Below are 16,473 nucleotides of genomic sequence, written 5' to 3' on the forward strand. Positions count from 1 at the left end.
CCAGGACTTTAATAGCGTCCTGGGTGCCATAGTAACACTGAACGCATTTTGAAGACGAATCCGTCTTCAAATGCTTTCAGTTCACTCGCGTTTTTCCGGATCCGGCGTGTAATTCCGGCAAATGGAGTACACGCCGGATCCGGACAACGCAAGTGTGAAAGAGCCCTTAGAAACAAACCTTCCTTTGTACCAAGATGCCTTCCCATTTTTCTCCTGAATGTGTGGGAACGTGGCCTCACCCTGCTCAGTCTGTGTGGAGAAGTTTACCAATGATCTTTTTTCCCCCTCACTGATGAATCATTCTGCCACTCTGAACAGGCAAAGCTGCAATGTAAAGCATGGTGAATGCAGCAGCCTGAGCCTCTCTGATAAGACAGGGTCTAAAGATTCATCATCATAATATACAACAGCCGCTTTCTTCACCCTTCAAGAGACACCAAATGCAAAAACTGTCAGTGAACTAATCCACGATGGAAAAAAACATGTTTAATGCAGCAGGATGAGGCCCAGGTAAAAATAAATACTTTATAAATATACTTGAAAACGTGTAGAACAGAGGAATATGTTTTCATACATTTCAAGTTACAACTGTTAAAATACATTCCTGTTTTAGAAACGGAGAACGGCGATTCCAACCAGGCGGAAAACACTTTCCAGTTCTGTCCATCCTCCCTTGTGTTCTAGTCGTGGACAGACCTATAGAGAGGTCGTAATCTTCACAGTATCTTGCACTTTGGGGACAGAGGTCAATCATTCTGGGACTATAAAATTATTTTACAGAAATTACATCACGTCAGGACCACAGTGTCGCCCTGATAAGCGAGCGTAGATGGGACCGGAGGAGAATTTACCAGCATCCTGTTCAGCCAGAGAGGCTCTAGTGGAAAACAGGAGACATTGCGATGGTCTTGTAACCAATACACAGCAACTGCTGCTTCCCTCGAAGACTTGGTCAGTATACTGGTGTAATCACACACAAGGCGGCACTTCGGAAATACCGCACGTAAATGAAGCCTGAGACGCTTACGTCTGAAAATGAATTTAATGTAAGTTGATAAAACCGAGCTTTCAGCAGGTTTCTAAAAGTAAAAAAAAAAAAAGAACTGCAGCAAAAAAATAAAAATAAATCTTTCCAATGCTGTACATGTGATTCCAGTATATCCCGAGGAACAACCATAGGATGACGTTACTGGGAAACAATATGGCTGAAGCGTCTTTTTAAAATCATTTTCCACAGTCACTCAGTTTATGCCCGTACCTGCTACAGCCGACCGCAGGACCACCTGGACCTTTCCATTAGGAACACTCTGCTGTTGTAACTCATCCCCTTTTTATGTACACCTATGGGGCATGACTACATGGAATGAGAGAAGGCAAGGTGATGCCGTGCTGGACAGCCGGATAACAGGCGGACCACTGCCCGTAAACCCCTGAAGTATTAGGATGGGTTTAAAGGGACAGAATTGTGTGTGCCAAACTATGCTGCAAATTGTCACAGTTAAGACTCTTTCAAAGCGGTGAGAGAGAACAATATATTGCCATAGTTCACACGACAGAAATCTTGTAGTGAGGGTGTCCTAGCACAGGCTCTGAGCCATTGCTATAGCGGTCCATGTGCAGCCTCACATCAGGGCTTGCCGATATGCATCTCACTGCTCCCGTTCATGTTGGTGGTGGTGGTGATGATGTATTGTGTGGTTTGTGATGGATTGGCAGAGGTTTGCTCCATGTGGTCTTGGTTGGTGACCACCTCCTCTGTTAGAGCAGCAGCCTTCTTCATGTCCAGATCGGTCTGCCCATCAGAGATGACGTAGTGTGTCTACAAGAGGCAGACATCATATTAGCAAGTCCATGACATCTAAGGCTACTTTCACACTTGCGTTTTTGCCTGATCCGGCAGGGATCAGCAAAAATGCTTCCGTTACTGATAATATGAACACCACTGACTTGCATTGTGGGTCATGTCAGATCAGTTTTGCCCTGCATCCCATGACGGAAAGAAAACCGCAGCTTGCTCCGGTTTGCTCTCCGCTATGGGAACGCAACCAAACGGAAAGGAATGCATTTTGGAGCATTCCGTTCTGTTCAGTTTCATTTTGTCCCCATTGACAATGAATGGGAACAAAACGGAAGCGTTTTTCTCCGGTTTTTAGATCCTCTGCCGGATCTCAATACCGGAAAATGTAAACGCAAGTGTGAAAGTAGCCTAAAAAGAGGATTAAAGGGAACCTGTCATCAACTTTATGCTGCCCATAATAACAGCAGCATAAAGTAGAGACAGGTGAGTTGATTTCAGCGATTTGTCATTTAAAAGTTAAAAGTAAGTGGTTGCCGAGAACCAACATCACAATCAATGCAGACTGGGCCTGGAAAAGAGTCATGGCCACCTGAGAAGAGTCCTGGCTATTCATGTATTCCTGCTTTCCCGCCCACCTGCTGATGACTGACCGTCTTCTACGTAGTGTTCTCCCTTTCTCTCTAGGAGAGAACTGACAATCAGCAGCAGATTGGGGAGAGCAGGAGATTAGGAATAACCATGACTCTCTTCTCAGGTAGATTTGACTCTTCAAGGCCTGGGCTGTAATGATTATGATGCTGGCTCTCCGCAACCACTTACTTCTAGCTCATGAGTGACACACCGCTGACATCAGCATTTCTGTCACTAGTTTGTGCTGCCCTCAGTGAGATCAGCATAAAGTTGATGACAGGTTCCCTTTAAAGGCTATGTACACCTTTGGGGGCAATTTTTTATTATTATTATTGTGTTATACTTATTTTGAGCTAAAAAGGAGACTTTTGTATTACTTACCAGTAAAGTCTCTTTCTCGCTCTTCCTTGGGGGACACAGGAAACCATGGGTATAGCTCTGCTCCCTAGGAGGCGTGACACTAAGCGAAAGCTGTAAGCCCCTCCTCCATCAGCTATACCCTTCAGCCTGGAGAAGAGACTGCCAGTTGCGTGTCCAAGTAGTGAAAAATAACCACCAACCGGAAAAAGAACTGTCGCGCCCCAACGGGGGCAACCAAGCCGGAACCACAACTGTAACCCAATGAAGGGCGGGTGCTGTGTCCCCCAAGGAAGAGCGAGAAAGAGACTTTACTGGTAAGTAATACAAAAGTCTCCTTTTCTCGCCCATATTCCTTGGGGGACACAGGAAACCATGGGACGTTCCAGAGCAGTCCCAGAAGGGAGGGACCAGAACAAACTCAACCAACGCCAGAGGCATCAATCAACTGCCGCCTGCAACACCAGACGGCCTAAAGCAGCGTCAGCCGACGCATGAGTATGCACCCTGTAGAACTTGGTGAAGGTGTGCAAGGAGGACCAAGTGGCCGCCTTGCAAATCTGCTCCGAAGAAGCCCGATTTCTCTGAGCCCAGGAAGCCCCGACCGCTCTAGTGGAGTGAGCGGTAACACCAAGGGGAGGAACCCTGCCCTTGGCGAGATAAGCCTCAGTAACAGCCATCTTGACAAAACGAGCGATAGCAACTTTGGATGCCGCCATCCCTCTGCGCGACCCTTCCGGGACCACAAAGAGCGAGTCAGTATGCCTGAAAGAGCTGGTTACTTCCAGGTAAATCTTGAGCGCCCTGACAACGTCCAGGCGATGAAGCTTCCTCTCCCGCGGATGGGAAGGGGAAGGACACAAAGAGGGGAGAACGATGTCCTCGTTCAGATGAAAGGCGGAGACCACCTTAGGAAGGAAGGAAGGGACCGGACGAAGAACCACCTTGTCCTGGTGGAACACTAGGAAAGGTTCCAGACAGGAGAGTGCAGCCAATTCGGACACCCTCCGAAGAGAGGTGATGGCTACAAGGAAAATAACCTTGCAGGACAGAAGTCGCAAGGAAACCGTCCGCAGAGGCTCGAAAGGAGAAGCCTGGAGCGCTGAGAGAACCAGGTTCAGGTCCCAGGGCGGTACCGGAGGGCGATACGGGGGAACCGCGTGAGCCACGCCCTGAAGGAAGGTCTTGACAGGACCAAGGGGGGCCAGTGGGCGCTGAAACAAAATGGACAGCGCAGATACCTGACCCTTCAAAGAACTAAGGCCTAGACCTTGGGCCAGTCCGCTCTGCAGGAAGGACAAAACGGTGGGGAGAGAAAAGCGGAGCGGAGGAATCCCCAGATCGGCACAGAACCCCAAAAAAGTCCTCCAGGTCCTATAATAGATCCTAGAAGAGGACGGCTTACGGGCGCGGATCATGGTGCGGACGACATCCGCAGAAAAAACCCCTACGTGTCAGGACGGTGGTCTCAACAACCACGCCGTCAAACGTAGGGACCCTAAACGCGGGTGGAAGATCGGTCCCTGAGAGAGAAGATCTTCCCTGGCGGGCAGTGGCCAGGGCGCGTCTGCCAGGAGCAGCATGAGGTCGGCATACCAAGACCGGCGGGGCCAGTCCGGAGCGACCAGAATCACCGAGACGCCTTCCGCCGCGATCTTCCGAAGGACCTTGGGCAGGAGAGGGATGGGAGGGAATATGTATGGGCGCGCGAAGCCTCGCCAAGGAAGAACGAGGGCGTCGGCTCCGCAAGCTCCCGGATCCCTGGCCCTGGACAGATAGGCGGGGACCTTGTGATTGAATTTTGAGGCCATGAGGTCCACGTCCGGAATGCCCCAACGAAGGCAAATGGCCTCGAATACCTCCGGGTGAAGAGACCACTCGCCGGGGTCGACGGTGGTGCGACTGAGGAAGTCCGCCGCCCAATTGTCCACCCCTGGAATAAAAATTGCAGATAGGGCCGGGACGTGGGCTTCCGCCCAACGGAGAATGCTGGTGACCTCCCGCATCGCTGCAGCGCTGCGAGTGCCCCCCTGGTGGTTTATGTACGCCACGGCCGTGGCGTTGTCTGATTGTACACGAACTGGATGACCCTTCAGCAGATGAGTCCAGTGTCGTAGAGACAGAAGGGCCGCTCTCAGTTCCAGGACATTGATCGAGAGTTTGGACTCCGATGGAGACCAAATGCCCTGGACGGATCGGGGAGGAAACACGCCTCCCCAGCCCGAGAGACTGGCATCGGTTGTAACCACCAACCAGTTGAGTGGCAGAAAGGACCTGCCCAGAAGAGGGGACTGTAACCACCAGCGGAGAGATGACCGCACCGGAGGCGACAGATGGAAGGGATGATCCAGAGACTGCGGCGATTTGTCCCAGGAGGAGAGGATCGCCCGTTGGAGAGGGCGGGAGTGAAACTGCGCAAATGGGATCGCCTCGAAGCAGGCAACCATCTGCCCCAATACCCGCATGCAGAAGCGGAAGGACGGTCGACGGTGGAGAAGGAGACCCCGAACCGCCCCACGGAGGATCAGACGTTTTTCCGAGGGAAGACGTACCTCCGCCGCTCCCGTGTCTAAAAGCATCCCCAGGAAGACCAGTTGTCTGGAGGGGGGAAGGGAGGACTTGGGGAAGTTGATGACCCAACCAAACCTCGCCAGAGTCTCTAGAGTGAGATCCACGCTGGCAACCGCTTGAGAAAGGGACGGAGCCTTGATGAGGATATCGTCCAAGTACGGTAGCAGAAAAACACCCCTGGAACGGAGTAAGGCTAAAACCGGGGCCAGGACCTTGGTGAACACCCGGGGGGCTGTTGCCAGTCCAAAGGGAAGGGCGACAAATTGGAAGTGGAGGTCCCCCACGGCGAATCGAAGGAAGCGATGGTGACACTGGGCTACCGGAACATGGAGGTAGGCATCCTGTATATCGATGGAAGACATGAAATCTCCCTGCTCCAGGGAAGCCACCGCGGAGCGGAGGGACTCCATCCGAAACCGTCGAAGGAGGAGAAAACGGTTGAGCTTTTTGAGGTCCAAAATGGGCCGCACCGAACCTCCCTTCTTGGGAACTACAAAGAGGTTCGAGTAGAACCCTTGGAATCTTTCCTCTAGAGGAACGGGGGTAATCACCCCCCTGTCCAATAAAGCTTGAACGGCCGCGGAGAACGCGGCCGCGTCTTTCGGGTCTCGCGTGGGGCGGGAGCGAAAGAACCGATCCGGAGGGAAGGATGCAAATTCGATTTTGTATCCGGAGGACACAATTTCGAGGGCCCAGGCGTCGGAGACGTGAGCCATCCAGACGTCCTTGAAAAGGAGGAGCCGGCCCCCCACCCGGGTGGGTGGGGGCGCGCCTTCAGGCAGAGGACTGTTTTGCTGCGGGTGTGCGGGCAGCCTGCGGCTTGCGCCAGGAGGGCTGCGCCCGAAAAAACGGCTTCCTACGCTTGTCCTGGGGAGGAGCCGAAGCGGCAGCTGTGGTGGGAGCCCCAGAGGCCCTGCGGGAGGACCGAAAACGAGACGCACCAGGGCGTCCGCGGGGGGCGCCCCTGGCTTGGGGTTGAGGAAGATGGGTGCTTTTACCACCCGTGGCCTCTGAAATAAGTTCGTCTAAGCGGACCCCGAAGAGGCGGGAACCCGCAAACGGTAGCCCCGCCAAGGAACGTTTGGAGGCAGCGTCCGCTTTCCAGACCTTCAGCCAGAGCTCCCTCCTGACGGCAACTGCCAGGGCGGAGGAGCGCGCAATAAGGGCTCCCGCATCAAGGGAGGCCTCACAGACAAAATTCCCGGCCCGAATAATAAGCTGGGCCAAGGAACGTAGGTCCTGGATGGGGATGTCCGAGTCCAACTCCTGTTCCAGCTGCGTACCCCAAGCAGAGATTGCTTTCCCTGCCCAAGCAGAGGCAAAAACCGGTCTGAGGGCAGAACCGGAGGCAGCAAAAATGCCCTTGGACAGGGTCTCCATGCGACGGTCCTCCGCTGACTGAAGAGAGGACCCGTCGGGAACAGGGATGGCCGTGTTCTTTGACAGCCGGGCCACAGGGGGGTCTACCTTGGGTGGGGAAGACCAGGTGGCCACGACATCGGCTGGAAAAGGATAGCAAATGTCCAGCTTCTTTGGGTTGACAAAACGGGCGTCCGGGCGAGCCCAAGCCTTAGACACCACGGAGGAGAAATCAGAGTGGATTGGAAAGACTTTTGAGGCCTGCCTGGGTCTGATAAAGGAGACGCTAGCTGCGTCCGAGCTAGGGGGGTCATCCTGCACCTTAAAGGTGTCACGTATATCAGAGATGAGTTGACCCATCGCTGAGGCTAGCTTGGACGGCAGGGCCGAGTCCATTTCCAAATCTGAAGCCGCCAATTCACCTTCAGAGAGCGAATCCTTTGGAGAGGAGAGGCTCGTCTGGGTGCGCACGCGTGGCGGGGAGAGGGAGGCATCCGAGGAGGAGGCTCGCTCTACTCTAATACGCTTCTGAGAGTGCCTAGCTCGGGAGGGGTCACTAGGAGAGGATGAACCCGCTGCAGCGGCAGAAGCAGTGGACCCGGAGGGCGCGACAGTCAGAGTGGCGTCCTGCGGGGTAGGTGGCCTGTCTATTAGGCGGCCCACGACATGAGTGAGGCTTTCCACGGCCTGGGACAGGGATCTAGCCCAGTCAGGCGGGTCAGAGGAAGCAGGGAGCGACACAGCGGGCGACTGAGGCTGCGGTGGAGCTCGGCATGCAGTACAGTGCGGATCAGACTGCCCCCGGGGAAAGGGTTCCCTACAAGCGGTACAGGCATGGTACCATGGCTTGGCGGCTGCAGAAGGGTCTGACATGGTGGAAAGATGTTGCACTTTAAAGCAACAGTACTGTGGCACGGAGGGGGTTAAACAGTCCTACCAGACCCGATGATACAAGCGGCAGCTGTAAGGGGAACAGACTGAGGAGGCTGTGGAGGAGAGGCAGCAGCACGGAGCTGAAAGGCTTCAGTATCGCACGGCAGAGAGATGAACCCGGAAGTAGCGGAGCGCAGCAGCACGGAGCTGAATGTGTAAGGAAGCTCCGCCCCCCCTCTGCCGCGCTGAAGCCGAGCAGAGCCGCGCGCGCGGCAAAATGATTTTAACCCCCAAGGATGTTGAAGTGCCGGCCATGACATGGCGCCGTTCATGCCAGGAAAAACGGCTCCCACCGCGCCTAGATGTAGCAGACGGCTTGCATGTCTGCAGCCGTCCCCTGTAAGGCAGCGTTCTAGGACCTGCCCAGATAGACTGCCCTCCACTATGCCCGGTAACGTCCCGATATGCGGGGGGGGGCGGGGGGGGGGGGGGCGGGGGGTGTAGTAGTGGTCATGTAACAGTGGCCATGTTGGTAGCAGCGGTGGGAGGGAGGAAGGGGAGGCTGGAGCAGCCACTCTCACCATACGCTGTCTTCGCCCTCAGTCCATCCAGCGGGGGTCGCCCCTTCAGCTCCTGGCACCGCGGTGGCAGGAAGCCGGGGGAGGGACTTGGCGTGCGGGCGACCCTGAGCTGGCGGGACGCAGGGGAGCGAGGCTGCCCTGGTCCACCTTGTCTTCTGTGGGGGAGGCGGCAGTGCGGAATTACCGGCACTGGCGCAACTCAACCCCGGGAGAAACAGAGGGGTCCAATGCGCCTCTGTTGTCCCTGTAGGTAGAAAAAAACCGAGTTAAAAATAACAAATACGTAAAAAATAAAAATCATAGGATAACAACCCTGCATAAGCAGGGGGTGTCTTGCCTCCTTGGACACTAAGCAAAAACTGGCAGTCTCTTCTCCAGGCTGAAGGGTATAGCTGATGGAGGAGGGGCTTACAGCTTTCGCTTAGTGTCACGCCTCCTAGGGAGCAGAGCTATACCCATGGTTTCCTGTGTCCCCCAAGGAATATGGGCGAGAAAATCATTTTTTAAATTGGTCTTTATTTAAAAAAAAAAATGGAATCCTTTTTTGTGTACATAGCTGAGATGCTCTACTAGCTGCCTGTGGATTTTTGGGCTCCTTATCTCTTTTCTCTTACCTTATAAACACTCATTATAGCTCAGTTATCTTACTGATAGGAATGTGGCTTAAATAAGTGTTTATGACCTCTTAGTAGCTTAGAGATGAGCGTTATTAGGCACAAAGTGAAACTACCAGTCACACAGCTAGAAAAACAGTTAACCCTTTGTGACAGAGTAGCTCAATATTTTGAATAAAATCAACTGGAAATATGATTTCTAGCCAAAAATGAATAAAATGCAATCATAAACAAAAATTGCCTCCAAAGGTGAACATAGCATTTAAGGGGATAAATTCTGCATAAACATACCTTAACTTGGCCACTGTTTACTGGGGTAACCGAGGTGCCCACAGCCGCCTCTGTAATGACATACTGACCCTGAGGTAATGTCATCATCTGGATCTCCGAAGCTAAGAAATAAGATTAAACAGAGAAAACTAAACAACAATCAAGTAAATGATTATTAACTTCTCCACATACCACAACCAATAAATAAAACTTCCCTCCCAAATCTGCAGCTGGAAGCAAGCAATTATAGTTACCAATAGCATGTGCCTCTACTTTAGTAAAAAAAATATTAAAGCTATGCAAAATTAACAAGCTGCTATCAGATCCTCCAATTAGAGGTAAGTCTAAGTGCTCATCTGTCCATTTATCAGCAGCCTAAGTGCATTAAGCACCTTTTGGTTTGTTGCAAGAGGATTAGGAACAGTCTCATCTCTCAACAACTTACGGTAACCTCGGAAAGAGTTCCAACCACTTTGCAGGTAGGCATGTTGCACTGTCGAGTTAGTCTGAGTCTGGGAGGTCGGGGTCTGCATGTCTGAAGGACTGACCTCTTGCTCTGCTTCCTGCGATGAGGGACTGAGAGTCTGTGCCCCTACCTGAAAATACACAACCAGAAACATGAACATTCGGCAAAGAAAACCCCATCAATCTCTATAGTGCAGGGATGCTCAACCTGCGGCCCTCCAGCTGTTGTAAAACTACAACTCCCACAATGCCCTGCTGTAGGCTGATAGCTGTAGGCTGTTCGGGCATGCTGGGAGTTGTAGTTTTGCAACAGCTGGAGGGCGCGCAGGTTGAGCATGCCTGCTATAGTGCTATGAATAGAAACAGTATGTGCAGTAACCTGAGAAGAGGCCTGGGTGCCTGGGGAAGGCTCAGTCACCTGGATATGCTGGACCTGGATGGCATGCTGACTGTATCCTTGGGATTCATGCAGCTGCCCCATGTCTACAGTGGAATGCTGGGTCTGGTGGGGTGACGGAGCCTGAGTAGGAGATTAAAAAATAGATTATATATATTCAACAGAAATGTATCCTTGGTGTTAGGAGATTGCTTAGTGAATGGCATAAGGGCACAGATTTTTACCTGGGCAACCTGCACCACCTGTAGCTGTATATGCTGAGGTTGCTGCATGCCAGCTGTTGCTTGTGACACTGGGATATACTGTATGCGCTGATAGTCACCCTGGGCTGTGCGGTATTCTGTAGTCAGAGTCTGTGACAGCTCAGTCATTGCCTGTGTCAGAAGATCTGTTGTCTGTAGAAAAAGCATTTCAGGAGGTTACAGGACAGTCGTTATATAATAAGACCGCAGCAGTGTAGAAATCAAATCCGCATTGGTCACCTTCATCACATGTATAACGGAAGCACCAGCTACTTACCACCACAGTTTCTCCACTGGCGCCATCAGCTGTCAGCACTGTAGGGGCTGCATTTATCATGGTAGTCTGTGTGCTGACGGGCAGCAGTGCAAACTCTGGATGTTTCTTACGTATATGTTGAACCATCTTAGTCTGAAATAAACGTGTGTATGTAGCTGTAAGATAACACGTCCACATGTAGCCTCAGGAGTAGTATACAAGAGTGAAGCCAAATAGCATCCTAAAACCCACAGTAAATCGTTACTTCCAACTTTTAACCATTAGCAAATAATTTAGGTTTCCGACTTGCCCCGGCCTAATAGATTAGCATGGTCATGGAAGAAACAAGATCTCACTCACCTTACTACTGTATTGCTTGGCACAGTGTGGGCAGCAAACGGGGGGTGTTGCAATTGTCCCAGTTAGTTGGGTATGAGTACTTAACATGGGGTCCGGCTCTCCAGGTCCGGCAGGACGGAGCTTTCTGATACTGGGAGGGAGCTCTGCTCCCGGGTGGTTCTTCAGGATGTGTGCCTTCCTCTTGCTTGCGCTTTTGTAAACCTGCAGTAGGAAAACAGCCCAGTCAGAAAGTTCTATCACCGCATAGATACTAAAGTGTCTCATCTCCAGGGAGGCAGGCAGAGGTACTGCGACTTACCTTCTCACAGTACTGACAATAGTAGTCGCGGTTGGGTTTGATAATTGGCAATGTGAGCTCAGGAACTTCTTCTATCTTCATTTCTGGATGCCTCTTTGACAAATGATTGACCTGAGATGAAATAAGAACATGTGAGAGTTAATCATGTGAGAACACAGGGCACAAAGAGACCAGGAGTGTATGACTGTACATCTTCCCTACCAACATGCCCCTTCTCCGGAAGCCCATCATACACACGCGACACTTGAACATGAAGCTTTCATAGTCTGTGGAGGCGATGCGTGGCTTGAATGCCTTGGTGCGCCCTGTGCGATCTGCTTTCTTGGCTTCTCTCTCCGGATTGTGCATGCGCTGCATGTGTTCCCTCAGCTTGTCCTTTCTCTGAAATAACCAGAAATCTTGTGTTAACTGTACAAGCACATGACCTTTAGTGTGCAGCTGGAAATAAAATGATTCTAAGTAAAGTCAGTAGACTGATAAGTGAGCGCCCAGGTAAGCTTGTCCTCCACAGACACCATGACAAAAACCCAGGGGACCCCATTGTAGTCAATGGGATCTGATGAGCGCTGATTAGATACGTCACTGCCATTATTTTTGTTTTTATGTTCCTAGTCTCAGGTTCTCGGATGGTCCCAGATCCTAGCAATGTGCCATCACTTTTCTTCTTGACAGTGCCACAGGAAAATCATTAGGCTACAAAATACACAACGACTGAAAGCTGCACCACAGTGAAGGTAAGTCACTGCCGCAATGCACCTTACATTATTCCCCTTAGGGCAAGCATGCTCAACCTGCGGCCCTCCAGCTGTTGCAAAACTACAACTCCCATCATTCCCGGACAGCCTACAGCTTTTGGCCTACAGAAGGGCATGGTGGGAGTTGTAGTTTTACAACAGCTGGAAGGCCGCAGGTTGAGCATCCCTGCTTTAGGGGGAAAAATACGCAAGCGACCTTGCAACTATCAAAATGTTCTAACTGTGTAACCGTATAAATTTCTGATCGACTTTTTCAGTCACCATTTAGTCTTAAAGGGAACCCGTCACCGGGATTTTGTGTATAGAGCTGAGGACATGGGTTGCTAGATGGCCGCTAGCAGATCCGCAATACCCAGACCCCATAGCTCTGTGTGCTTTTATTGTGTAAAAAAAACGATTTGATACATATGCAAATTAACATACAAGAGTCATATCATAGGCTACTTTCACACGAGCGTTCGGAGCGGATCCGTCTGATGTTTCATCAGACGGATCCGCTCCTTTAATGCAGACGTTCGCATCCGTTCAGAACGGATGCGTCTGCATTAAAACTTAGAAAATTTTCTAAGTATGAAAGTAGCCTGAGCGGATCCGTTCAGACTTTACATTGTAAGTCAATGGGGAACGGATCCGCTTGAAGATTGAGCCATATGGTGTCATCTTCAAGCGGATCCGTCCCCATTGACTTACATTGTAAGTCTGGACGGATCCGCTCGCCTCCGCACGGCCAGGCGGACACCCGAACGCTGCAAGCAGCGTTCAGGTGTCCGCTCACTGAGCGGAGCGGAGGCTGAACGCTGGCAGGCGGATGCATTCTCAGTGGATCCGCCTCCATTGAGAATGCATTGCTGCCAGACGGATGCGTTCGGGACCGCTCGTGAGCCCCTTCAAACGGAGCTCACGAGCGGACACCCGAACGCTAGTGTGAAAGTAGCCTTACTTGTGTGACCAGAGAAGAGTCATATTTTCAAGCTCTGACTCATCTCAGGTTAATTTGCATAGGTAACAAATCGGTTTTTTTACACAATAAAAGCACACAGAGCAATGGAGTCTGGATATTGCGGATGCGCTAGTGGCCATCTAGCAAACCATGTCCTCAGCGCTATACCCAAAATCCAGGAGACAGGTTCCCTTTAAAGGGGTTTCCAGCTTCCAAGTGTGTATTCATTACTCCCCACCCCCTTGTCACGGGAAGTATAATTGGTCGCTGTATTTACTTTGTTTCAGCCCCAAAATGTAACCTACCAGCACTGACAGAGTCAACGTGCGTTGCTGCAGCCAACGACTGGCCACAGCGGTCATGTGTCCCCAAGTAGAAAGTGACTGCAGTAATGTGCCACTTGGGGACCTGTCACCTCTGCGGCCCAGTCACTGGCTGCAGAAGCGCACTTTACCCCCATCCGTGCTGAAAGTTTACATGCTGGGACCAAAGCAAAGTAAGGACAATGGTGGACACGGGGGGCCAGTAAGTATTTTTTTTCCCTGACAGGTCCCGCTGGGTTGTGAGTATTTAAAATACAATTTGAAGCAGGACAACCTTTAATGCTTTCACCCATATAAGGCAATTTTAATATTAACATTTTACTTGGGCACTTCTATTGCAGTAATTTCTCTATATATTTTAGGCATGGTGCTGAATCTCCTTAGAGACCAGCCCTGTCTGGAGACCTACTGGAAGTAAGATGGTATAGAGACTTAGTGGCAATGCTGCATGGGAAATGGATATGAAAAGAGGTATTATCCTAAGAACTCTCTCGCTAGCGCCACCCATTGGAAGTGGCCCCAAAGATCTGACTTTCCAGCAAGGGATTTAACAAGGGAATATAGCCAGGCCAGATATCCCAAAGCTTGCTAGAAAGTCAAATATTGACTCCTATTAAGCCACGTCCAAAAGGTGGTGCTAGCGAGATGGTTCTCTTTCTTTTCGAATCGTTGAAAACATCCATGCCGCCACTTTAAGCCTCTGTATGCCACGATCAGTGTGGACCGCGGCATGTACAGGGTTAGTGGAGGGAGGGGTCTCCCTCCTCGTCCCCATTGGGTCTCCACGCAGCGGTGATGGGGACCCGATGGCTGTGAAGACAGCCCGATGCCTTCCATAGGCATTGTGGCTGCCTTCCACGTAAGCCTGTGAGACCCAGCCCCCTGGGTCTCACAGGCAAGCAGGCTGTAAGTGTATTACACTGGTAATACACTGACAGACAATACGTTACAATACACATGTATTGTAATGCATTGTGGAGGGCATCAGACCCCCAAAAGTTCCACAGTGGAACAAGAAAAAAAAAGTTTGAAAAAAAACATAATAAAAAAAATAATAAAAGTTCCAAGTTAAAAAACAAGTTAAACACCCTTTCCCATAAATAGGAAAAAAAAGAAAAAAATATAGACATATTAGGTATCGCTGCGTCGGTATCGACAAGCTGTATAAAAATATCACATGATCCACCCAGTCAGGTGAATGCAGTAAAAAACACTAAATAAATACAGTGCCAAAACAGCCATTTTTTGGTGTAATACTAAGCGATCAAAAAGTCGTATGTACCACAAAATGGTACTAATCAAACAGTCATCTCATCCCAAAAAAATAAGACCCTACATAAATCAATCGTTCAAAAAATTAAAAAAATATAGCTCTCAGAAAATGGCAAAACAAAAACAAGATATTTTTCTTTTCAAAAATGTTTTAATGTGTAAAACTTAACAAAAATAATAGGCATATTAGGTATCGCCACGTCTGTAAAACAACTGGCTCTATAAAAATAATCACATGATGTACCCGGTCAGGTGAACGCTGTAAAATAAATAAAAACTGTTCCAGAACGGTCATTTTTTGTCACCTCACCTTACAAAATGCGTAATATAGAGTGATCAAAAAGTCATATGTATCCCAAAATGGTACCAATGAAAAAGTCACCTCATCCCGCAAAAAATGAACCCCCACATAAGACAATCTCCTAAAAAATAAAAAACAATGGCTCCCATAAACCAATCAATATCTGCACTGCAAAAGCCATATGGCGCTCATTCCCTTCTGAGTCCTACCATGTGCAACATTTTACTGGAAGAAATGAAACTTTTCATTTTCACAGCCAAGTGTTTCTAAATTCCGTCAATGGGGTCAAAGTTCTCAGTACACCCCTTAATACATTATTTTGAGGAGTGTCGTTTTCAAAATGTGGTCACTTTTTGAGGGTATCCCCTGTAGGGGGTCTCTTCAAATACAAAATGGTGCCCAAAAACCAGTCTAGTAAAATCTTTTTTAAATATCACCTCCATTTTCCTTTAATTCTTGTGGAACACCTGAAGGGTTAAGTTTGTAACATCAGTTTTGAATAACTTGAGGGGTGTAATTTCTAAAATAGCGTCAATTATGGGTGGCTTCTATTATGTAAGCTCCTCAAAATCACTTTATAACTGAATTGGTGCTTATGTCCTAAAAAGATTATAGGACATTTAAAAATGATGCCAACATAAAGTAGACATATAGGGAATGTTGATTGATAACTATTTTATGGGGTATTACTATCTGTCTTGAAAGCAGAGAAATTCTAATTTAGAAAATTGAGAATTTTTTCCAATTTCTGGTAAATTTGGGATTTTCTTTTTATTATAAATAAAAGGTGAAATATATCGGCTCAAATTTACCACTGTCGTGAAGTACAATGTGTCACGAGAAAACAATCTCAGAATGGCTTGGATAAGTAAAAGCGTTTCAAAGTTATTACTCATGACACATATGTCAGATTTGCAAAAAATGGTGTGGGCAGGAAGGTGAAAACAGGGTTTAATGTACAAAGGCAGAAATCATTCTTATGACATGGGTAGTTGGCTGAGTCTTTCTATAGACCAGAACTCACCTTAAACTGCTTGCCACATGTAGAACAGAGGAAGTCCTTTCGGTCAGAGTGTCTGAGCATGTGCAGACGTAGCTTGTCTGGCCTGCAGAAGGCCTTATCACATTCCGTGCACTGGTAAATTTTTTCAGAGTGGAAGCTCCGCACGTGTTTCTTCACCTGGTAATGCATATATGAGCAATCATAAATGCCTGACATACACATTTTGCGTTAGCATACTGTCATTTTTTATTAATGTAAGAGAAAAACAGAAGAATATGTAAGCCAGCTGCAAATGAGGGTAAATCATGTCTCTGACCTGAATGAAGTCAGAGAAGCGTTTTTTGCAGGTTGGGCAGCTGAAGCTGCCGTTCACTATGTGCACAGCAACATGGTCTTTCAGAAGATCCAAACGGTCAAAGGAGTCTGTGCAAAAGATACAGGAATAAGTCTTCTGGTCCAGATGGAACTTCATGTGGTTCTCCAGGGAACTGGTGCTGATAAAACCCTTGTTGCAGATGTCACAGGTCAGAGGACAATTGCCATCTCGGCCATGGAAGCGCAAATGTTGGTCAAGTTTCTCCTTTTCCCTGAAGGCCTTTCCACACTGCAGGCATTTGAATGGCCGGTACGTCTTTCGGATAAAAAGATGCTGCAGGGCGGCATTCTGCAAAAAGCCGAACCAATTGTCTGTTACTGAAATGGAGTGGGATTATAGAAAAATCGATGGTGAAGAGTGAACGGTGGTGGGTGGGAGTAAGCAGAAAATTAAAATGAAGAACTGTGTTCATGGCTTTGCCTACCCTGCCAT

General features: G+C 49.2%; 1 protein-coding gene across 3 annotated transcripts in view; it reads right to left on the minus strand.

Annotated features, from left to right (window-relative positions):
* Positions 1–480: 480 nt before the first annotated feature.
* The window catches only part of PRDM10 (PR/SET domain 10), a 58,562-nt gene continuing 42,569 nt past the window's right edge, over positions 481–16,473 (minus strand). For 2 of the 3 annotated variants that reach the window (XM_040432002.1, XM_040432011.1), the window contains exons 13-23: positions 15,982–16,329; positions 15,687–15,842; positions 11,273–11,452; positions 11,072–11,182; positions 10,774–10,974; positions 10,435–10,566; positions 10,140–10,310; positions 9,898–10,038; positions 9,499–9,649; positions 9,075–9,175; positions 481–1,819 (exon numbers count right to left, since the gene is read on the minus strand). In XM_040432002.1, the coding sequence (XP_040287936.1) occupies positions 1,628–1,819; positions 9,075–9,175; positions 9,499–9,649; positions 9,898–10,038; positions 10,140–10,310; positions 10,435–10,566; positions 10,774–10,974; positions 11,072–11,182; positions 11,273–11,452; positions 15,687–15,842; positions 15,982–16,329 (1,884 nt within the window). In that variant the 3' untranslated portion in view covers positions 481–1,627. The remainder of the gene's footprint in view (positions 1,820–9,074; positions 9,176–9,498; positions 9,650–9,897; positions 10,039–10,139; positions 10,311–10,434; positions 10,567–10,773; positions 10,975–11,071; positions 11,183–11,272; positions 11,453–15,686; positions 15,843–15,981; positions 16,330–16,473) is intronic. The other variant, XM_040432016.1, reaches the window with a different exon arrangement.

This window comes from Bufo bufo, chromosome 1 (assembly GCF_905171765.1).
Source record: "Bufo bufo chromosome 1, aBufBuf1.1, whole genome shotgun sequence".
In the NCBI taxonomy this organism is placed as follows: domain Eukaryota; kingdom Metazoa; phylum Chordata; class Amphibia; order Anura; family Bufonidae; genus Bufo; species Bufo bufo.